At 49.5% G+C, this 23,272-nt stretch overlaps 1 protein-coding gene across 1 annotated transcript in view; it reads right to left on the bottom strand.

Annotated features, from left to right (window-relative positions):
• Positions 1 to 12,489, bottom strand: part of ANKRD33B (ankyrin repeat domain 33B) — an 86,313-nt gene extending 73,824 nt beyond the window's left edge. Inside the window, exon 1 of the mRNA XM_059916111.1 lies at positions 11,899 to 12,489. Coding sequence (XP_059772094.1) covers positions 11,899 to 12,252 — 354 coding nt within the window. The 5' untranslated portion in view covers positions 12,253 to 12,489. The remainder of the gene's footprint in view (positions 1 to 11,898) is intronic.
• Positions 12,490 to 23,272: the final 10,783 nt, after the last annotated feature.

Raw genomic sequence — 23,272 nt, 5'->3', positions numbered from 1 at the left:
TCATGAGGCCCCCGGTGCCACCGACACTGCTGAACGGAGGCCACACTTTGAGGACCTCAGCGACAGGTCAGCAAGCCCAAGTAGAGGTGAACAAAAGGACAGCTCGGCCCAAGGCTCACCGTGAAATGGTTCAAGTTTGGGTCTTTGCATACTTTGTAGAAAACGTAATTTTTTATCATACACCGTAATTTATAGGAAACTGACAGCTAAGACCCTGAAGGCAGAACCCACACACGTCACTCTGTCTGGCAGGCACCTCTTGTGGTGAAGTGCGTTGTATTCCTTTGCTGAGAAAACTGTCAAGATATGTTGGCATATAGTTCATCTTTCATAAAAACCCTTTTATAAGTAATGTAAACAAAGAAAGGAGCTAGTGGTTGCTTAGGGCTGGAGGGAATGGGGAATAGAGGAGTGACAGCCGAAGGGTACAAGGTTTCTTTTTGAGGTGATGAAAATGTCCTAAAATGGACTGCAGTGATGCCTGCCGGTATCTGTGAATATACTAAAAAAAGTCACTGAATTGCACGGTTTTAAGTGGGTGAATTGTATAGTATGTGAATTATATATCAATACAGCTTTTTTTAAAAACAATCCATTTTCTTCACTTTCCTTTTTAGATTACTTCCTTTTATTTTGCATTTTGGGGATTTCCCATCACTTAGAACTTCAAAGGCTCTGTTTTCTTTGAGAATTTTTTTTTTTCTATTTCTAAGCATCTTGTGACTACTTAATTTTCAACGATTTCATTTTATTCATCTGAACTTTTGTTTTAAATCACAGAATAGCAAGATTCCCTATTTTTAGATATGGAGATTCTCTATATGTAAACCCATCCAATATTCCACATAGAGACTCTGGAATTTTCTGAATGAAAGTCATACACATATCAAATTTTGAAAAATTATGTACCTCTTCTGCAAGTGGAAAGACACTTTAAATGCTTTTTTTTTTTTTTTTTTACTGATTCCTTCAGTATTTGATGTGTTTTGCTATGGACTGAATGTTTATGTCCCCCCAAAATTCATATGCTGAAATCCTAACCCCCAGGTGTGATGGTCCTAGGAGATGGGGCCTTTGGGAGGTGATTAGGTCATGAGGGTGGGTGGGAGGGTGACTGTCCCTACAAAGACCCCCCAGAGCTCCTTCCCCCGCTCTGTCCGGTGAGGACACAGACAGAAGACGGCCGTCTACGAACCAGGAATCGGGCCCTCACCAGACACCGAATCCGCAGGGCCCTGATCTTTGACTTCGGCCTCCAGAACTGTGGGAAATAAATGTCTGATTTTCATAAGCCCCCTGGTCTGTGGTATTCTGTCACAGCAGCCCAAATGGACTAAGACCTGTTTTAATACTCAACATTCAGGAATATGCACTTCTTTGAAAAACAAGCCTTTTTTCTTCTTACGTTGACTTCTTTCTAAAGTACGCATGCTACTGATAAGGAAAGACAGACTCCGCGTATTTGCTAAAACACTTACGCTGAAATCAAGCTATGTGCAGATTGATAGATGGAACTTGCCAGATGCAGACAGAATGTTAATGAGTTTTCAGTTATTTTCAAAGGCCACTCAACCAAATTAACCTTAGGTTATTTAAAAAAAAACAATGTAACAGTATCTTAAGTATTCTTGGACCCAATAGTATTATTAGCAGAACCACTGTAAGTCACTGCCTTTCACAAATGAAATGAGTTAACTCCATACACTTGTACCTCATTCTAAACAAACCCAAAGGATTTAGATTTGTGTACACCAAACAACATTTTAAAATAATTATTTCTATTAAAAACAAATTCAACAGAGATTCCCTGGTGCATTTTAAGTAGCTGAATTTCTTAGAAAAATGTATTTATTCTACTTTTCATGTATGGCGGTGGAGACTTAACCCCGCTCCAGGCCCTCCCGCCTTGGGCCCCCCCTGATCAAGGGCTCTGCTGTCTCCCAAAAGCCTCCCAAGATATTATCCCCCTTGGGAGATAGCTCTGTCCTGTGATCAAAGAACCCAGTCTAAGCGACTGCGTTTAGGCAAAAGCTTCCCTCCCAGTGGGTGTGCCCCGGATACCATAACTTAATGCAGCAGCTTTCCTCCAAAGTAGGGTTTCCAGATTCCGCTAAAGGAGGAATTCTGCAGTCAGTGGGCCTTTCAGCTTCTCTGAGGTGACACTGTGTGTGGCCCCAACACGGGAGTGGCTTTCCTAGGTAGGGTGACCAACCACCCCAGTTGGCCGGGGGCACAGGGGTTTCCCAGGATGTGGGACTTTCTGTGCCAACATGAGAAAATCCTGGGCAGACCAGAGCAAGTTGATCCTTCTGCAGGGCCAGCGGATGCTTCCCACCAGCCACAGCACGTGGAGGGTAAGCCTGGGGACCTCAAGAGAGGAGGATGTGTAGGTGACAAGACACACCAGAGTCACTCCTTCCCCTGCTCCACAGTGCCTCCTGTGCCCCTTTTCACGGCGGATGAACTGGCTCCCCCAGCAACTGGATCCTCTGAAGCATGACGGTCAGCAGGGAGAAGCGTCGCCAGGTGACACAGGTCTCCTCACCCCCATCGGGCCATCGGGCCATCCCGGCGCCGCTGTACATGGAATTCATTTCCTAGCAACCCACCCATTTCCTATGACCAAGGAAAGAAGGCCTGACTCACAGCTCTGCAAAACCTTCCCGGCAGCTGTGTCACCACTGCTGTATTTAGCGCACGACTACTGTGTTTCCAAATACAAGAGCTGGAAGGTCTAGAAGGAATCGATGCAGCCTGACCCTCCTGATCGGAGTGGGCAGGGCCAGGCCCTTGGGGATGCCTGGCTGGACAAAGTGGAGGAGAAGCAGAAATGGAAGGAAACTTTGGACACCCATAGCAGCTGCTTGTTCATGGCAGGACATCACGACAGAATCAGGCCCTGAAAGTCGCGGGATGCACGAGGGCTCCCAGCAGGGGCTCTGCCCTAACTTGAATTCACGGGAAACGCTGAAGAAAGGAAAAGGGCTCGTGACCGTCCCTGGCACGATGGTTATCTCTGCCCTCCTTGGGGTGCTCTCCTTCCTCATTGGTCATCAGTCTGGACCCCGCTCATTCTCCTCCAAGCCTCTGCCTCCACCCACCCATAATCAAAGGTGCTCCCCAGATGTGCCCAGATGTGGCCCCAGCCCCTGCCCTGCCTCTCCTCCCCCTCCCGCCCTGCTTCACCTGCACCCATGGCTCCAACTGCCACTTTCCTTGCGGGATGAACACGTAGCAGGAGATCGACCCTCTTAACTAACGTTTACATTTACAAAAGGGTCCTTACCAAGCGGACACACCATTTTCTTGACCACTCCTCTTTGGTTAGACGTTTAATTTGCCCCCATCTCTTCCCTTGGCTGAAATTGAACCAGCAGGACTGGAAACCCATCTTGAGGTTAACTCACCCATACAAACAACAGCCGCACTCACCAGGCGCCTATGATGTGGTACCCACTGTGTGTGTAAGTCACTTTTTTAGGCCCTAGGACCTCTGTGAGGTGTCGTTAGCCTCATAAAAAGCATCCCCGCTTTCTAGATGGGGATCTAGAGGAAATTGAGGATGGAAAGATCATGTGACTTGTCCAGGATCATGTGACCAACCTAAGCCTGCTATCTTTGGCCGCCACACTTGTTTTCTACTCTCATAATAAAGTTCTAGAGCTCTTCCAACAAGCGTACATACCAATCACCAAGACCAGCTTAAAGTGAGTGTCGATTCTGGTTCTGTATGCCTAGGGAGGGCCTGGGATCCTGCATTTGGGAAAAACTCCCAGAGGAAGCCACGCTGCTAAGTCATTTTACCACACTCGAGTAGCAGTGGGTCAAACACCCAGTATTCCCGGTCGGTCCCATTTCCCCCATAACCAGCTCTGATCCTGCTTTAGTTTCCAAACTCCAGTCTATTCATGCGATAGGGCTGCAGATGAAAGGTAATGCATGCCTTCCTTCATTTTTACTAAACTTTTGATTTTGAAATAGTGTGTGTCTGAAGCTTGGCTCAAACTCTTGGGTAACTAGCCACTCCTTAATCTGTCTCCATCTTAGCGGTTCACAGAGCCTCACCTTTCCTTTCTGTCTGCCTACTGGTAGGAAGTTCCCCCCTTGGGCGTTCTTCCCCAATACCAACATCTTGCACAACTGCAGTACAAGAACAACATGAAATGGCCATTGCTGCAATCCACAGAGCTTGTTCAGGTGTCCCCAGTCACGTGTGTGTGTGGTTCTCTGCCATTTTAACCCTCATGCAGCTCCCCATAACCACCACCAACACAATCTAGAAGCAGGCCTGTCCCAGTGAGAGTACCACCCACCCCTCTCCCCAAAGCTCTAACCTCAGCAACCTCTAATCTGTTCTCCATCCCTCCCTCCAACTGCATTACTTTGCGAAGGTTACATAAACGGAACCATACAGCATATAATCCTTAGAGATGGAATTTTTTTCACTCAGCCCAATTTCTCCATCTTCCTTTATTTTTAAACTGACTTCATGTGTCTTCCCTTATTCCGGAAAATGTGCTACTGTGAATTTCACACCCTTTACTGGGCAGGTACTGCCCCTGAGCAGGGCTCGTGCCTCTTCGGAAGCCTCACCTCCACACCCCCCTCCGCTGGATGTCCCTCACCAGGGCTGGCCTCTAACCCGAGAGTCAGTTAAATTCCAGAAACAGAAGCCAGAGGGAAATGCTTGGTCCTCTGCCGCATCACATGCCGACTTTGGATGTGAACTTCCTCGGAGCTGACGTAGATGCGCCTTTGTAAGCGTACGTTGCTTTTCTGTTACTTTGAAATTGCTCTCAAATCCCACCACTCCAATCCAATTTTGCCACCAAGCCAACTGTCACTTGGGATTTCACGTCTACCTGAATTTCTGTGTCTCTGACTTAGAAGAAATAAATAAGTAAATGCCACCTTCAACTGTCTTTCAAATTCAGGAGCACCATTAAAAACAGTCTCTATTCTTTTTGTGCACACACACTGAGTGACATCAAGCATTCCTAACATCCTACTTCATCATAAAATCTGACCTCTTAAGAACACACACACACACACACACACACACACACACACAGAGCCATATAAACACCTTCATTCGACCAGCTGTCTAAAAGAATTACTTCCCAACCGTCTAAAATGAAGCATATTTCCTTTGTTCACATATTTTAACAACTTCTCTACATCCTTCTTATTTCCTTTAATTAAAGGGAATTATATATTGTGTTACATATGGAACTGTTTTGAGTTAATCTGGAGAAATCATAAAATGTCACATTGTTATGATTTAGAATTACTGGCCCAATAGGCTGTAAAGCCAGTCTCAAGAAATTTCAAAATATCATGCAGACCATAGTCTCTGAATCAGGTTTTAAAAATTATTTTAGGGACTTCCCTGGTGGCGCAGTGGTTAAGAATCCACCTGCCATTGCAGGGGGACACGGGTTCAATCCCTGGTCCGGGAAGATCCCACATGCCATGGAGGAACTAAGCCCATGCCCCACAGCTACTGAGCCTGCGCTCTAGAGCCCACGAGCCACAACTACTGAGCCCGCGTGCCACAACGACTGAAGCCGGCACACCTAGAGCCCGTGCTCCGCAACAAGAGATGCCACCGTGATGAGAAGCCCGCACACCACAACAAAGAGTAGCCCCTGCTCGCCGCAACTAGAGAAAGCCCGCGTGCAGCAACGAAGACCCAATGCAGCCAAAATAAATAAATAAATAATAATTTAAAAAAAACAAAACAAAACTTAGGGGAATAAAAAAATGGAACCGTTTCCTAGAAAAATAGAGGTTACCATAATGGGTTCAGGAAGAAAGAGAAAATCTGAATAATCCTATAACCATTAGTTACTGACCTAAAGGTCTGATAGGAGGAATTGAATTTTAGTAACTTACAATTAGCTAAATAACATTTAAAGCTTTTCCTATACTGTAGCCATATCTACTAGAAGTTGTCATTCAAAGTAGTTTTGAATAATAGCTCACATATTATATTGATATGAATGTTAGATGAATAAATGAGATCCCAAAAGAGTCCCTAAGCTCTCTTATTGTTTTAGATTTTTATAACACCTCCCTTAGTCTTCCTTTACAAGCATAGGATGGAAAAGAAATCAAACGTTCAAAATCACCCAAACCACCCCACAGAATTTCTAGTTAGCCAATTCCTCATGGGCAGCCAGGAGGCAAAGGGGGGAGGCTCAGAAGCCCCTTGGAGAGGCCCGTGGGGGGGTCAAAAGGAGGATCACGAACAGCTTCCGGATCATTCTAGAACCCAGCTCTCCTGATCCATCTAGCTGCCCTCTTCTCTGAGCCCCACTTTCTTCTACTACAAAATGATGGGGACCACTAGCCTCTAAAATCCATTCCAGCTTCAAAATCCCCTGACAATGGTCCTCCTAGGTTTCTGAAACCTTCATAAACACACCCCCCCCCCAAAAGTGGCATTAAATCCTATAATCCTTTCCATCAAAATTAAAACCGGCCTTCAGGGGCTGATTGTTGATGCTGAATGATTAGGACATGGGAGGGTCTTGATACCCTCTTCTTGGGCACCTATCTGAAATGCTTTTCAATAAAAATAAATTTTAGATAAGCAGAAATGCTTAGGGTTAGGGAATAGCATTCATTACAAACAAAAGCAAGTTCACACTGAGAGGGTAAATCTGGGCTCGGCTTTGTAACTTCCTTCAGCAGAACTGACGCTGAACCTTATTCTCTCTGCTTGCCTCCTGGGAGCCCTGCCCCTGCCATGGAGAGCAAGCCTGGGCCAGCCTGCTGGAGGACAAGAAACCACATGGAGCAGAGACCAGCCACCCCAGCCAAGACCTTCCCAGTCCCGCCATCTGCAGCCAACCCCAGCTAAAAGCAAATCCAGCTGAGACTGGCTGAGCTGGGCCACCCTTAGCACAATGTGACTGGTGTATACACCCATGAGGTTTCAGTTATTTGTTATGCAGCATTGCTGTGCCCACAGATAACTGATACACTTACGTGAAGAACACATGGGACAATTTTTGATACTACAGTGATGGATAAGCGTCATTACACATTTGTCCAAACCCATAGGATGTCCAACACCAAGGGTGAACCCTAATGTAAACTGTGGACTTTGGCTGATTAGGATGTGTCAGTGTAGGTTCATCAGTTATAACAAATGTACCACTCGGATGGGGGATGTTGACAATGGGGGTGCAGGGCAGAATGTGTCTGGTGGGGCTGGGTAGGGGGTATATCTCTGTACCCTCCCCTCAATTTTGCTGTGAACTTAAAACTGCTCTTTAAAAAATTGTGTCCTTTTTTTTTTTTTAAATGAAAAAAACAAAACAAATGAGGCTTTCCACTGCTTCTGGGCCCAGAGCGGCCCCTACCTTGGTCAGTGGAGAAGGAAAAGGCCAACACCTGTCAGCCTGCCCGTCCCAAGCCCAGGCTTTCCCAGGCTCACTTCAGCTTCTCTGGTTTGGCCCCTTGGGCTCCCAGTCTAATCTGCTCATTCTCCCTTCTCACCCCTTTTCCCACACTTCAGAATGTGCAGCTAACACACTAACATACTGATACATCCCCAAACAGCAAAGCCAGGCTCCTTCTCTGCTGGATGACCCTCGACAGACGTATGGAGGCCTGAGGCCAGAATTTGCTTTCTGTACCAACTAGCCAGTTCTAAGCGCATGCAGGCCCATGAATACTGAGGCCTGGTAAATGCAGAAGGGGGTGTGAGTTCAAACTTGATTCTCATTTTAGGGAAAGGTGATTCCAAAGTTTATAAATCTTACTATGGCATTCAAAAAAACAACAAAAACAGAAACAAAACATTTCTCACGTATATGTCAAGATAAAGGTCCCAATCACTGCTACAAATCTATGAAACATTTAAGCCCCCCAGGAGCAAAGGGAGACACCCCCATACTGGGTCTGCAGTGTGGGCCTTCCTGAGCCATAGAGCAAATGGCTGGAGAGGCCTTCGAAAAACTTCAGCAAGAGGCCCTGGAATTTAAACATGCATGAGAAGAATTATAGCAAGAAAGGAGTGGGAATTCCCTGGCGGTCCAGTGGTTAGGACTCCGCACTTCCACTGCCGGGGGCCAGGGTTCAATCCCTGGTCGGGGAACTAAAATCCTGCAAGCTGCAGGGCATGGCCAAAAATAAATAAGTAAAAATAAATAAAAAATTAAAAAGAAAAGAAAGGAGTACAATATTTTAAATTTAGCATAATTGGGCCTAATTTGGTTCAAGAGCTGTCTGACATTCAAACTGCCGTTCTGTAACAGTGAACACAGCACAAACACTTCCTTTGGCTTCAGTACTGTCTGCAGAGCTGTCAGGGCTGTAAGGCTGAACCTTGAGAGAGAAGTGAAGAATTAAGAAGGAGAAGTGCGGTAGCTTCCACTGTCCCAGCGTCAGTGGGAACAAAACACGCCTAAATGTACGAGACAGCAGAGCACACTTTGAATATTGCTGAAGAATTGTTTGACAGATATTTATAGGTTGCATATTCAATTACACCATCCTTTTAGGGCAATAACTATTTTAGAAGACTGTGCTGAGCCACACCCAAAATTCTACGAACCTCAGGAGCCAGGAAAGAACACACCTAAAAACAAACGTGATCCTTAGTTACTCCAACCAAATGAAACCTCTGTCAGCTCAGGCAAACTCTCTTCTTAACTGACCAGAGATCAACAGCTCAACAAAAACACCCCCCCCCCCAAAACACCTTGAGAGATATTTTTCTTCTGCGAAGCTGCTGCCGGCAGCACCTGTAATTCTATAGTTAATGCAATTACCTCGCTCCTCCGGCAAAAGCTCTGTAAGCTTTTTTACTGCTACTAATCATAGACCAGTCGCAAAGGGCTCCTGCCTCAGGGCCTTTGCACATGCTGTGCCCTCTGTCTGGAGTGCTCTGCCCGAGTTATCTTCTCTACATCTTTACTTGAATGTCACCTGTCCTCTCAGAGGACCACCCTACGTATATACAATTTCAGCCCTTAGTCTCTGAACACCTGGATTGTCGTCCCCAGCTCCCAGTGCCACTGGCTTAGCTAGGCATGGGAGGAAAGGTCTCCCTGAGGAGATGCCCTTAAGACCAGAACCTGAAGGCAGTGAGTGAATGGCCATCTGGGGAGGCACACCACAGCCCCAAGGCCGGACCCTGGCACGCTGAAACCATATTGTTTCCCGATTTCCTGTTTCTTAGCGGGCTGCTCCAGGCCAGCCTCTCATCAGCTAGCCCCCCGGGAGGCCTCTCCGGCTTTAGCACCCACATCGTCCCGCACTGCGACCAACCACACGGCACTTGCCACCACCCCCTTCGTTCTATCTGTCTGGCTCGAATGTCTTCCCACCACCATCTCCAAAAGGCTCCCCTTGCTGGGCTTCCAGAATTGTCCTCAGCTCCCTGCTTCCAAGACATTTGCTCTGCATTTTTATAGGGCCCCTCTCACATCCTGCCTCTGGCTCTAAGCACTGAGTACTATTACTCTCTAAGCACTGGGTACTATTTCTCTGAGTTCTTCCTCAACTAAAAGGCAGAGACTGTTTGATTCACCTTGGAGTCTCCTGCAGCGCCAAACCGTGCTTTGTACACAGTAGGTCTGCAATAACCACTCAATGGTGACTCATTATCCCATTCGCTACAGGGTCATGTTTTGGACCTTGAGACACTTTATTCTTTCGAAGTGTTTCAGAATAGACAGAGGCTGTTTGATAATAGCATCAAGAAGCCACTGGGAAGAACAGAAGCTCTCGCCTCACCCCTTCAAAGCCCAGAACCCAGGACGCCCTCCTTCTGATCAGAAGATAAAAGAACCAGGGGTCTTGCTGTTGGTGGGCCGAGCGCCGTTTCTCCATCCTGATTTGGTGGGGAGCAGAGAGGAGGAGACTCAAAGCAGAAAAACAAAGGGAGGCTCTTTAATCAAAGGCAAAAGCAGAGAGAAAAAGAGCTTTGCCTGGTCGAAGGAAAAAAGATAAAACGCTGGAGGACGGCTCTTCCGAGCAAGGAGAAGGTAGGTGAGTGAAAAACAGGACAAGACAGTAAACACGGCCATGTCAGAGTGCTGTGTGTTAGGGCATCTCGTGCTCACAACCCCAGGAGGTTGGAGCTGCTGTCAGCCCTACATCACGACGGGTAAACTGAGGCAGAGGGGCGCTCAGAGGATGGAGCCAGCCTCCTCTGACCCTGCACTGAGGGAGGGGCTTTCAAAGTGGCCCAGAAACTCAGTCCGTCAGACCCAAGCCCCTTGGGGATGGTTTACGTTGTTCACAGTGGTCTCCAGTGCAGCTGTTTTCCAACTCTTATTTTTTGGCCCCAAAGGAAACAACAAAGCCCAGCCCAGTGGAGCCTCAGAGTGGGGGCTGGGTGAGCCAGGCCCACCCCTGCCCACTGGAGACCCCAGGCTGCCCGAAACCCAGGAGAGACCTACCCCATCCGTGTTCTTCCTGATGCTTATCGGGCTTCCTTTAAAGCAGCCCTGGTTACCTGCTTCTGGAAAGTGAGGTCTCACATAAGCATCTGTTTGTGAAAAGTCACCTTAGTAAAAGTGAAAGCAGAGCCTGCAGAAACAGCACCCATTGCCTGGACACCAGAGGGAGGGCTGAGGTGCGGTCATTGCCGGGTGTCCCAGCGCCACCAGCGTGATCTGCCCACGAGGACCCCAGATTAGCTCCCCCAGCTCTAGGGGCCTCCGGGCCCGCACCACCTGACACATTACACCGAGTGTAGAACCTTCCCCAAGTTCAAATGCTGTGTCAAGTTAGACCATACGTGTAGCAGCAGAAAATGACCCTCCCCCAGGCTCCTGTCTGCCTAAGGGCTCCTGTCTGCCTAAGTCGGGCCCAGACCAGAGTCAGGGGCGAACCAGCTGGCCCCCTGAGATAAACCAAAGGCACAGGGTCCCACCAGTTCCCAGGGAAATGCACATCTTTCTTATCAGGCGTGGGCTCCCGAGCCAAAGCACTTTCCCTCCCGATTTGTGCCAGGCTGAGGCTGCGGATCCCCCGGGGACCGGGAAATGTGACAATCAGCTGAGATCTCTGCCACTATGCACACAGCACAGACCACGGGCACTTGGCCGCCGTGGTCACCCTGCGGTTTTTCCCTCCAGCTGCTTTGGTGGGTCGTGTTCTGAGAGCCAGTTCCCCTCAAGCCAACTTTTTCTTTCTAAGTGTGTCTCATCGTCTCTGAGTCTCGCCCTGACTGATGCGTACCCCGTGCCTCTCCCCGCCTCCACGCCCGCCTGCCTTACCTGCTGGGAACGCGCCCCTCTGCGGCCCTCCCCGGGGCCTGGCTCTCCGCGGTGACCGTGCAGACAGCCAAGTCGGACATCACGCTGGCAGGTCACCGCGTGGGTCACCAGGAGCGGCCGGGCGTGGGAGGGGGGAGGGGTACGGGTAAGCAGGGGGTCCCAGAGGAAACTGCGAACGCGGGGGGCTGGAACAAGCCGATCCGCGCTCGGGCGTGGAAGGGAAAGTGCAGGGGCAGCGCGAGGGCCGAGGACTGGGGGCAAGTGGGGCTCTGGGCAGAAGGGCTGTCCCCGGCAGGCGAGCAAGGGTGACGGTCAGAGGGGACCCAGGGTGAAAGGGACCGGCGAGAGGCTTCCAACCCAGATCCCGGCGCGGGCCTCAGGCAGGAGTAAGAGGACTCCGGGGGCGGGAAACGAGAGGGGGCTGCGGTGAGCACGCGGGACTAGCGGCGGCCCCCGCGGCGCTGTGACCTCGGCAGATCAGTCGTGCCGCCCCACCCCGGCCCGGATGGGCAGGCCACCCAGGGCTCCACACGTGCCCCACGCCCAGAGAGCGAGGCAAAGGGTTCACCGCGGGCGCTGGACAGAGTCAGGATCCGGGTGGCGCGGGCAATAGGAGGAACGCGGAGGGGACCCGAAACCTGCGGAGACGCCCGCTTACCCGGCCGTTGCGGTCGGTCTCCTGCACCTCCTCGGCGCTGGGCCCCCGCCGCACCAGCGCCCTCAGCAGCCCCACATCGTTGGCGCAGGCGGCGCGCAGGAGGGTCGCCGCCTCCGGGACGGCCTCCGGGACGCTCTCCGCGCTCACGGAGCTGTACTCCTCCTCGCCTCCAAAAGGGTAGAAGGAGTCGTCCGAGGCGATGCTGCGGGTGTCGGGCAGACTCGAGAAGTCCTCGTACTCCTCGAAGTCAGCTGGGTCCTCCCCGGCCTGCGCGTCCCGGGGTGGGGACGGCGACTGCGGGGACACGCGGCGTGCCCCGCCGCCCTCCGGCCCGGGCCCGGCCAGCAGCACCATGCTGGCGGCCGGGGCGCGGGCCGGGGGCCGGGGAGCTGGCCGGGAGCCGGGGACGCGGGGCGCGCACCGAGGTCACCGCCTCTTGTCTCTTGCGGCCCCAGAAAAGCAATGCTCTGCGCGCCCCAGCTCGGCGGAAACGCGCGCCCGGCGGCTGCGCTCCAGGACTCCAGTCGCTGGAGGCTGGAGAAAGCCCCTAGGGGGTGGGCGGAGCCGCGGGGGCTTTCCGAGCGCGGCCGGCTGGCGGGCGGGGACCCGGCGGGGGGCGGGCGGGGCGGCCGCGCCGGAGGAGGCGCGCGCCCCGGCTCCCGCGCCCGCAGGCCCGATCCTGGCAAAAGTTAAGAGCGAAGCCGGGGCTCCTCGGCGCCGCGGGGACAGCGCACCCGGCTGCTTTGCCGGGGAGCGGAGAAATGCACGCGCGGGAGAACCAGACGCAATAACTACAGAACACGAACGCCCTTGTGGCGGACGGCCCCGCCCCTCCCCTCCTGCGGCCCCGGGGATGAGGGCGAAGGTAGGGGTCGGAGGACGCCGCGAGCTGAGCCTGCTCTGGCGTCGGGAACGCCCAGATCCCCGAGGCCCGGAGCCGCCCAGGGCGTCAGGCCTCCGGGCTGGGGTGGGGGAAGTTTCTCAGCGTCCGAGGCACCGAGCCCGTTTTTGCATCTTCCCAGGAGTCTGGGCTCCGGGGCCAGCTTCACTCCCGGCTTCAGACCCGGGCATCCCCGGGGCGCACTGGGCACGGAGGACAAGTGGATGCGTGGGAGGTGGTGTCCACCCCGGTGCCCCTCTGAACTGGGAGCTCCGTGCTGCCACCGGCTAGTCCCAACCCGGGGCGGGGCGTGGGGCGCGGGGGGAGGATTCGCGGAGTCCCCAGGTCACTCAGAACCCGGACCAGCTGTGGCTTTCAGGTTACTCCTAAAAGAGCGTCCCTGGGCAGGTGTCCAGGAGCCTCTGGGGGTAACATTTGGGTGGGACAGGACGCCTCCAGGCCAGTAGGGTTCCCTCCTCCTTCACCCCTGGCCAATGTCACCGTGCCCTGGATCTGCGGAGTCGAGAGGGATTAACCCCGTCAAGCCGAGACGGGACGCTGACTCCGCGGCTGGCCACCAAACCCAGAGAGCAGCTCCGCGGGCGACGGCCTTGGGCCCATCCCCGGACTCTCCCTGGCCGGCGCTCGGCCTCTCCCCGTCCGTCCCGGTGCAGGGGATGAGGATTAGCTGCGGGGAGCCCCTGACCTCCTGGAGGAGGGTGCACCGTGGGCCAGATCCTCGTGGAAAAGGCTTTGCGTGGAGGCGCGGTGTGAGGGCGCGCCGAGCCTGGGGTGGCGGTGTTGCATCTTTGACAGAAAGCATCGCAGATCCAGGGGCGGATGCGGAGACCACAAGGCAAACACCACCTCTTTCTCTCTGTCCCCTCTCCCTCCTTTCCTTCTTTTCTTTCCACCGCTCTTGACAGCGTGCCTGCCAGGTGCCAGCGCGTGAGAGGCCCTCGGGGTGCAAAGGTGAACCAAACCGGGCCGCCGCAGGCACTGGGGACAAACCAGAAGACCCTAGGCCCCGGGAGGGCAAGCTGAGGGCTACAGTGGGGAACGCGGTCAGAAACACCCGGGGTGGGCGGTGGAGGCCAGAGTGAGGTTTGAACTGCCTGCCGAAGGCCGCTTGATCTTGAGCCCCTGGCGTTACCCTGCGCTGGGCTGGAACTGCGGTGGTGATCACGCCGGCCTCCAGTGTCCTCGGGGCGGGCCCGGAACGTGGCTTCCTGAGGCAGGGAGGGCCGCGGCCGGAGGACAGCGACTTCTGGTGAAGACAGTTGGACGCGTGAGCGAGCCCTGAGCCAGAAGTGAACTTGCGTGCACTGGCCTCCTTCTGTAGTCCGGGGCTTTCTCTCCGAAGCCCAAAATACCCCAGATCGTTGTTTGCTTTTTACCTTTTTCTGTAACTAGCCGTATTTACATACATTCCCACTCGGAATTTCCCCCTTTCAAAGTTGATGGCTGTTTTGGTGTTTCCAGAGGCCTGTTAAATGAAGTCAGGGGATTTACAAGTTGAAGTGACCAACACCCCCTCACCCCCAAGGCGGGTTGGGTTTGCTGGCCCTCCTCTCCCCCCAGCCGGCACAGGGTACCCCAGTGGCCTGTGACAGGGTCCTGGTGGAGTTGGGGCAGTGGCCTTCCTGGCTGCAGTCCTGGAGTGGAGCACCGGGCATCCTCTTCTGGAGTGGGCAGCCCCTAGGTCCTCATCCCTGGTCACTTAGCAACAAAATTCAAGCTCTATCTTTAGAGCTCACCACTTCCTCCTTTCCTTCCTCAGAAATTTGGGTGCAAATAGCACTAAATGGTTTAACCTTTAAAGGTAAACTTCTGAAACAGCCCGCTCTGAATAAGGACTCGTCATTTGTGAGTGATCGGACTCCAAATCTAAACTGATTATTTTCTCCTTCAAAAATGCACCCCTTGGGGCTTCCCTGGTGGCGCAGTGGTTGAGAATCCGCCTACCAATGCAGAGGACACAGGTTCATCCCTGGTCCGGGAAGATCCCACATGCCGCGGAGCAACTAAGCCCTTGTGCCACAGCTACTGAGCCTGCGCTCTAGAACCTGTGAGCCACAACTACTGAGCCCGCGTGCCACAACTACTGAAGCCCACGTGTGCTCCACAACGAGAAGCCACCGCAATGAGAAGCCCGCGCACCACAACAAAGAGAAGCCCCCGCTCGCCGCAACCAGAGAAAGCCCGTGCGCAGCAACGAAGACCCAATGCAGCCAAAAATAAATAAATAAAATAAATAAATTTTTAAAAAATGCACCCCTTTTACCACAAAGACAAGAGATTCTCAGTGTTGTAAAAGAACATAAAATTAGCCATTTAGATTTTTTGTAAAGTCAACGTTGCATATTATATGTACAAAATCTACATAAGAAGGTGAAAGTAGCTTATCAAAACTGCCAACACACTCAGGATAACTTTTTTTTTTAGAATAACTCTTAAATGAGTAACATTGTGCAAAACTGTATTTTAGGGCTTCCCTGGTGGCGCAGTGGTTAAGAATCCGCCTGCCAATGCAGGGGACACAGGTTCGAGCCCTGGTCTGGGAAGATCCCACATGCCGTGGAGCAACTAAGCCCGTGCGCCACAACTGCTGAGGTTGCACTCTTAAGAGCCCGTGAGCCACAGCTGCTGAAGCCCCTGCACCTAGAGCCTGTACTCCGCAATAAAAAAAGCCACTGCAGTGAGAAGCCTGCACACCGCAATGAAGAGTAGCCCCCGCTCGCCGCAACTAGAGAAAGCCTACACACAGCAACGAAGACCCAACATAGCCAAAAATAAATAAATAAAAATAAATAAATTTTAAAACAACAACAACAACAAAAAAACTGTATTTTATCCAGAACTGTTCAATTTCAATGAACTATTCTAATTTATGATTTTTTTAAGTGTTGTGTATGTATGGCAATTAAGCAACTTGTTGATTTAGTTGAATAATTTGTCCTTGAGCCATTAAAAAAAAGATTCACTACTTTAGTTATAGTTCTCAAAGAGGCCACCTAACTGTAACACCTGTAACACCAAGAAGATCTTTCAAAATTACAAGCAGTGTATTTAAAGCTTGAAAACCAAATGCACCTGTAATGGCCTCCTCCCGCAACTATGTTTAGAAGGCAAAGTGCTGGGGGGGCAGGATGGGGGACCTAACGGTGGAGCAAACTCAAACCCTCCCCACTGCTCACCAAATAACACCCCACCTCCGGATCCAACGGCAGAATGATTTTAAACACTTCACGTTGTCTGAAATTTAGCATACAAATGACTGTTAACTTTCATTATTATTAAATTTAAAGTATCCATTCGACTTATCATACAAACTGCTCTGCAAGAGCTGCTTCTCCAAATGTGTTGCCCTATTTGCCAGAGAACTAGCTCACGTGAGGTGAATGAGAAATGCTTTTTATTTTTTCTTTTGGAAGGCAGTGTAGCTGGGGATAAAGAGCAGATTGTGATATCAGACAGAACTGCCTTCCAATTCCCTCTCCTCCACTGCTGAGTTGCAACCATAATAGTTCTAAATTTTGACTATTACTGGGTATACCAGTGTGTATTTGACCAATCTCCTAGTCTTGATATTTAGGACATTCCCAGCATTTTCTTACTGTATCTGTAAAGAAAAAAAATGTTGCCTGCCATTCCAGTTCTACAGAAGTCAAGTCATGAGCCACTGTGGTCACCCACTGACAGGGAAATTCAGGATGGGGGAAAAAAAAAAAAAAAAGAGGAAGCATTCTGTGCTTTGGATACCTGCCCCTAGATAGTTAAAATACACATCTAAGGAAAAATTTCAATGATCCCAGATTCTTGCACCTTCCCATACAGACAAAAGCACTAAAATCATTAATTTGAAGAGGCTGTCCTTTGTGATTAGCGGTGATCTTTTGATGTTCGACTCCATTTTTTTTTCCAGCAAAAAATTCGTATATATTCTGGCTCCCCCCTTACCTCTTTCAAAGCAGTACCTTGGAGCTATCTGAGAGGCTGTTTCCCAGACTGTAGTCCTCAGTAAGATCCCCGAATAAAACTTCACTTGCAACTTTTATGTTGTGTGTTTTTATTTCAGTCAACACATCCAAATGCATCCTTACTTGGTATTTTCTTGAGAGAACCTCCCACGTCAGGTGGCTTGAGCATCTTAAACTTCAATATTTTCTTAACTGCTGTGTTCAAAATGGTAACCCAAAATCTAGACTACCGGGAAAAAAATTCAAGAAATGTATAAAAACTCTTCTCAAGGAAAGAGACATGACTCAATGGAGAGCCATACCATGATCTTAGATGGGAAATCTCGAATGAAAAGAAAATTGTTACTGAACAAAGTTCGTGTGCCCAGGACAAAGTGAGGCCAAGTAAACCGAAATGTCAGAGTTTGGAGCAGAGAGAGGTTTACGGCAGGGCCAAGCAAGGAGAACGGGTGGCGCGTGCTCAAAAAACCTGAACTGCCTGATGGTTTTGGGGGAAAAGTTTTTATAGGCAAAATTTGGGGTGAGGGCTGAAGGGTGTGTGGCTTTCTCTGATCAGCTGGTGGTGAGGTAACAAAGCAGTTATCCAGGAATCTTGCGCTCAGCCTGAAGTTGCCATTCTGCGCCTGGGTGACAGCCTTGTTCTGCAGAGGAACTCAGAAGTGTGGTTACATATATTCCTTGAGGAGTTCCTAGGACCCTGCTCCAAAGCTGCACTGTTGTTTCTTGACCACTCCTCCTTTGTTTCTGCATCCCCTCCCTTCCCTAATTAGCAACTGTCCGAACCCGCCCTTTGGGACTCAGGGAAGGTCAAGGAGGCTGAATGAAGCCTATTTCCTACAAACAAGAAATGGGGGACACAGAAAGGATTTGTGCCTGGGAGCCGCACAGGGTCCCGCTTGGTTTCAGAACATGCTTGTCTCCTACTGTTCTAGAAACGACCAAATTCCAGTGGAAATTCATGGGCTGGGGGTGGTGCAGACACAAAATTAAAGCAGATCTCATGAGATAATACACATCTAATAATTTCCTTTGCTGTTCTTTAAGCTTCCAGAGCTGGTTTCCATAACAGCAACTAAAAGCACTTTAATTCTGCAAAAATAAATAAATAAAGCATATTTAGAAACAACAACAGGGGTGAGGGATAAACTAGGAGTTTGGGACTGACATATACACACTACTATATATAAAATAGGTAACCAACAAGGACCTACTATATAGCACAGGGAACTCTGCTCAGTATTTTGTAATAACCTATGAGGGAAAAGAATCTGAAAAAGAATAGATATATATGTGTGTATAACTGAATCACTTTGCTGTACACCTGAAACTAACACAATACTGTAAATCAACTGTACTTCAATTAAAAAAATAAAAATAAACAAAACAACAAAAAACGCCAAATGGGGGAAAAAATTAACTGTAGGAAAAACATTCATTGTGCCACCTGTTACAAGTGGTTGATGGCTGGAATATAGGGAGATTGCCTGCAAATCAAGAAGAAAGCACTGGGCCTATCTATCCATTTTGTTAACCCTGTTGTCCTCTGGTGAGTGGCAATATAGCTTGCCAAAATGAAAACGGCTGTTTCTTGCTTTGGGTGGTGATGCTGAAGGCTGGGCCTCTGTGCACTGGTGCCGAATCAAATCTCAGAGACAGAATTTTGGGTGAAGTAGAAAAGAATAGCTTTATTGCTTTGCCAGGCAAAGGAGGACACAGTGGGCTCCTGCCCCGAAAAAACTATGTGTCCCAACCCAGAAGGATTTGATGAAGAGTTTTATAGCAAAGGTTCAAGGGTGGGGTTGCTGATAAGATTAAGGTGTGTGCAGGGCCTGCACTCCTCTAATTACCTGGCCTCAGGTAATCTTCTTGATGAGCTTCTCTGGTTCTTTTAATGTAGCCTCAGTTGGTTTCTTTGCTGCTCCTCCCTTGATTAGCAACTGTTGGATCTGCCCTTTGGAACTCACGGAAGGTCACGGAGGTTGGGGTCCGTTCCCTATAAATGAGAAAACGGGGGACAGAAAGACTTCCGTACGCAGGAACCCCACAGGGTCCTGCTCGGTTTCAGTGGCTGTGGACGAGGGCACCCCAGGCAGGCTTGGGGTCTGGACTGAGTGACGGCTGCAGTTAAAAGCAAAGAAAACTAGCTCAGTGCCTGGGGTTGGTGTCAAGGAAGAAAATGGGGGTTTGGGGAGACCCTAAGCTTGAAGGCTGAGACGCTCTACTTTCTTGCTCTCACCTTCCTCTCATAAATCATCTTCAAGGATGGACTTCAGAGAAGCTCATTACCTCCTGAAGTTGGCAGCAGGCCCCTCCCGCTTTCCCCCTGCCCACGTGAGAAGAAGAAGTGCACTGAGGATGGGACTTTTCTTAGTCACTCTTTTTTAAAAAAACAATTTAAGCAAACCAAAATTATTTGGTTGGGAATTTTTGCAAATTTCCTTGAGTTTTTTGTAGTAAATAGAAGTAAATTAAGAGCGTCCTGAAGTCCATCTACAGAATGGCTGGGCCAGATTACCCTTCTGACCTACTTAGAAATACAAGGAAAAGTCTCCTGTGTATTTCTGGGTCTCCCTGTTAAAGAGATTAGCTGCCATTCGGTGCTAACTCCATTCAGTGGACAGCTACAGTGGGCAGATCCCTCCCATTGTGATCTGGATTGGAGTAAACATTTAAGAACTTCATTTTCTTTTAGGGAGGATTTCTGCCTTCGTGGTTAAATATTTGGAAGAAGTATATGCATGTGTGCACCTAACTGCCAGTTCTTCCGCCTTTTTCCTGCTCTTGATGGGAATTAGCGATAAAAGGGTATCACTAGGGAAGCCGTGTTTACTCCAAGGACAAAAGGCCTTGGATCCTCATCTGAATAAAAGTGGTTGGATTTTTAAGGCCAATTTAGGAAGTCATAGGTGATGTGAAAAGCTATTAAAGGACCTACTGAACAGAAGGCTTCTCCACGACCCACCCTGGCCTCCCACCCTGGTACAGGGCAAACACTCTTTTTCCCCATTACCGCCCTTCTGTTCATGCACCTATAATGGTTCCTATTACCCTGTTTTCCAACAAATTTTTGCCAAAAGATTTTCCTTCTCATAAACTGAGAATTCACCAAATTCAAGGACCAGGTCTTATTGGTTTTGGGGATTTTTTTTTTTAATTGAGGTATAGTTGATTTGCAGTGTTGTGTTAATTTCTACTGTACTACAAAGTGATTCAGTTTTATATATATATATATATATATATATATATATATATATATATATATATATACACATTATTTTTAATATTCTTTTCCATTATGGTTTATCACAGGTTATTGAATATAGCTCCCTGTGCTATACAGTAGGACCTTGTTGCTTATTATTAATTTATTTAATCTCCAGCATCTAAGAGGGTGTCTCACCATCTCGACTGATGCTCAGTAGATCCCTATTAAATGAAAGAAAAGATATGGCATCCTAAACCAGGCCCCAGCTGTCTCTCAGGACCTTCTGAGTTTAGACAAGATCAAGCACAGATCAGGAAACTGAACTTTCTTTAGCCACTTGCACGTCTAAGTCTTTGGATCTTCAGGAATTAAAAACAAACAAAAGAAAAGAAAAAAGAAAACACATTATCAAAGGTAGGAAGACATAGGACCCTGGGGATGTCTGCATTCTGTACCAGCTTCTGACCATCAATGGTTCCCTATAAAGCCGGATTAATACCTTGCCCTGTGTAACCACCAATCAGACTGCTGGGGGCACACACGAAGGAGACTCGGGTCTCACCCAGTGCTGGTGGTCCTGCTTCTAGAGGGGCATCTTGTGAAACAGGACAGATAGGGTGACACACACTGCTCTCAGCCTGGACCCACGTGTCCTTAGGGCAGGGCCTTTAGACCCCATCACTCTCCCTAACTCAGCATAAATTCAGTAATCAAAGCAAAGACTAAATCAGAATTTTAAAATTACTATGATGAATCATTCAGTTTGGCTTACACCTATTCTTGGCCAAATTCTCTTGGCTGGATTTCATGCCAAAATGTGCTCAGGGAGTCAAAGCTAAGGGCAGAGAGAATTTGGGCTGAACATGCCATGCATGATGAGAGAATCACTGGGCAAATATTTTAAAAATGAAGTAAAAATTAATTCCCTGCCATATTAGTTTACTAGTACTGTTGTAACAAAACATCACAAAGTGGGTGGCTTAAACACTAGGAATGTGTTCTCTCACAATTCAGGAGGCTAGAGGTCTGAGATCAAGGTGTCACCAGGGTTAGTTTCTTTTGAGGCTGTGAGAAAGAATCTGGTCCATGCTCTTTCCCCTGTCTTCTGTTGATTTGCTGGACGTCTTTGGCTTTCTTTGGCTTGTGGAAGCATCACCCCATCTCTACCTCCATCTGTGTGTGTCTCTGTATCCAAATCTCCCCTTTTTTTTCGGACACCACTCATACTGGATTAGGGCCCACCCAAATGACCTCATCTTAACTAATTACATCTGCCACAACAATATTTTTAAGTAAGGTCACATTCTGAGGTTCTGGGGGATTAGGACTTCAACATATGAATTTTAGGGGTACACATTTCAATCCATAACCCCTGCCCTTGGAGGGCTTCCATTCTATTGGGGATACATATGATAAACAACATAAATACATGAAACGCACTGCATGTGAAATAGTATTACGTGCCAAGAAACAAAGATAAAGCAGGGAAAGAGAATGGGAAGGATCCTGGATTTAGAGCTTTAGTTGAGAGGGCTAGAGAAGGTCCCACTGTGGAAGGGGCTTTGGAACTAAGACTTAACGGAAGTGGGGGAGTGAGCCATGCAGGTGGTGGGGTCCCCATACATCCCTGCCTCCTGTCTGCATGTCCCTCCCCTCGGGGAGGGCCCTGTAATCCCTGTCCTCCCCGCTCCAGGAGCTTCGAGCCTCGTCCTGTCCCCGCCCCAATCCCGGCTCCAGCCATTTGTGCTCCCCAGGGTGCTGGACCCACCACCCTATCCTTCCTTCAGTCCCCACGGTGGCCTCAGATCTTCCCCGACTTCCCCAAAGCCTAAGCCACGACCCTCCTCCAAAGCTCTCACCTCCTGCTCTACAGAGAAACGGGAACAATCTCTTCCAGACAGAGCGCCCCAGACCCCCCTCTCCCAGCTGAGATTTATCTGCATTCCTGACCTTTGTCACATCTCAGTTTCCGGTGGAAAAGACTTCTCCCCTACAGCTAAACCTGGAGCCTTCCTCCCTGGTGATTCTGGATACTACCACCACCCACCCCCGATGATCCTCCTGTCATCCTGTGGCAACTGTCCTCTGCAATCCACAACCCCGCTCAGCTCTGCATCTTAAACCAGACTCTGCTTCTTCCCCCAACCCTTCTCCACCCCCCTCAGCCCCGCCTGCCTCACCGTCCCAGCCAAACCTTCTGCAAGAGAGATCTCCTTCAACAAGCTCCACTTTTCATCTTTTATTTACTCATTAAAATATATATATATGTTTCTTTGCAAATTGCAAAAGTAGTATGTGCTTTTTGGAAACACTCCACGCCGCCACCCCCAACACTCGGAGTGTATAAAGTGAAGACAGTGTCTCCCGTCCCTGTTCTCCCTGTTACTATTTGAATCACTGTCATGTGCTTCTGCCCCTCCTCTCCTTTTCCAAGGGTCCTGCAGGGGCTTCTTTTCTTTTAAATTCAATGGGCATTCCCAGCCTGACCCAAGCCTGACATCAGCACGAGCCCCATACTCTGCCTGAACGGTGACCATCTACAGCAGACACAGACGCCGTCGCTTGGACTCACTCTGGCTGCTCTCACGGTAGTCACCCAGCTCTCCAGGCCAAAGCTGGGAAGTGAGAAGCCTCCCCCGCACCATATTCCAAACCCCTGTCCTTCCTGAGGCTCCAGGAATGGGAAGGAGGTGGGAGTTTTGCCCACGTGGGCCTGCAGAGGGGCAAGGCTGAAGGGGTGTGAACCAGATTGCGAATTTCAAGAACAGAGACCAGTCCAGCTGTATCCTAAAGCAGCACGTGGCCCAGACAATGCTCAGGAAACGTTCCTGATTGAAGACATAAAAGAGATGGCTGAGCAATCCCAGCTTTCTCGAGATCCTAAACCTACAGCAGCCCACTCACCCTGCCCAACCTGGAGTGTCCTACCCAACCCGGAAGAGTAGCTCATCAATTCCAAAGACAAACAACCCGGGTACAAAGATTGTGGGATCTACACGCACCCCTTACAACATTAACTGTGGCGGAGCCGACAGTTATAACTTTTTTTTGGCACATTTTTACACTTGACTACGATTGCCTCTGGCCCCATGGCATAGATTGTCTCAAGAATTCACCAGAACATTTTGGCATTTTATTCTTGGACCAGAGATATCCCCAGTTTACGATGATAAAAACCCCCAAATCCTGTTCTTCCCTCTCCTAATCTGCAGTTATTCAGTCACCTGGTGTCCTGGAGGAAGCAGATGCATTATCAGCATCTCAGTTTGCACGCTGTACCACGGATGCCTCCACGGGATCCTCCCTGCT

This window comes from Balaenoptera ricei, chromosome 3 (assembly GCF_028023285.1).
Source record: "Balaenoptera ricei isolate mBalRic1 chromosome 3, mBalRic1.hap2, whole genome shotgun sequence".
Classification (NCBI taxonomy): Eukaryota; Metazoa; Chordata; class Mammalia; order Artiodactyla; family Balaenopteridae; genus Balaenoptera; species Balaenoptera ricei.
This window is presented reverse-complemented; position numbering and strand designations above follow the sequence as displayed.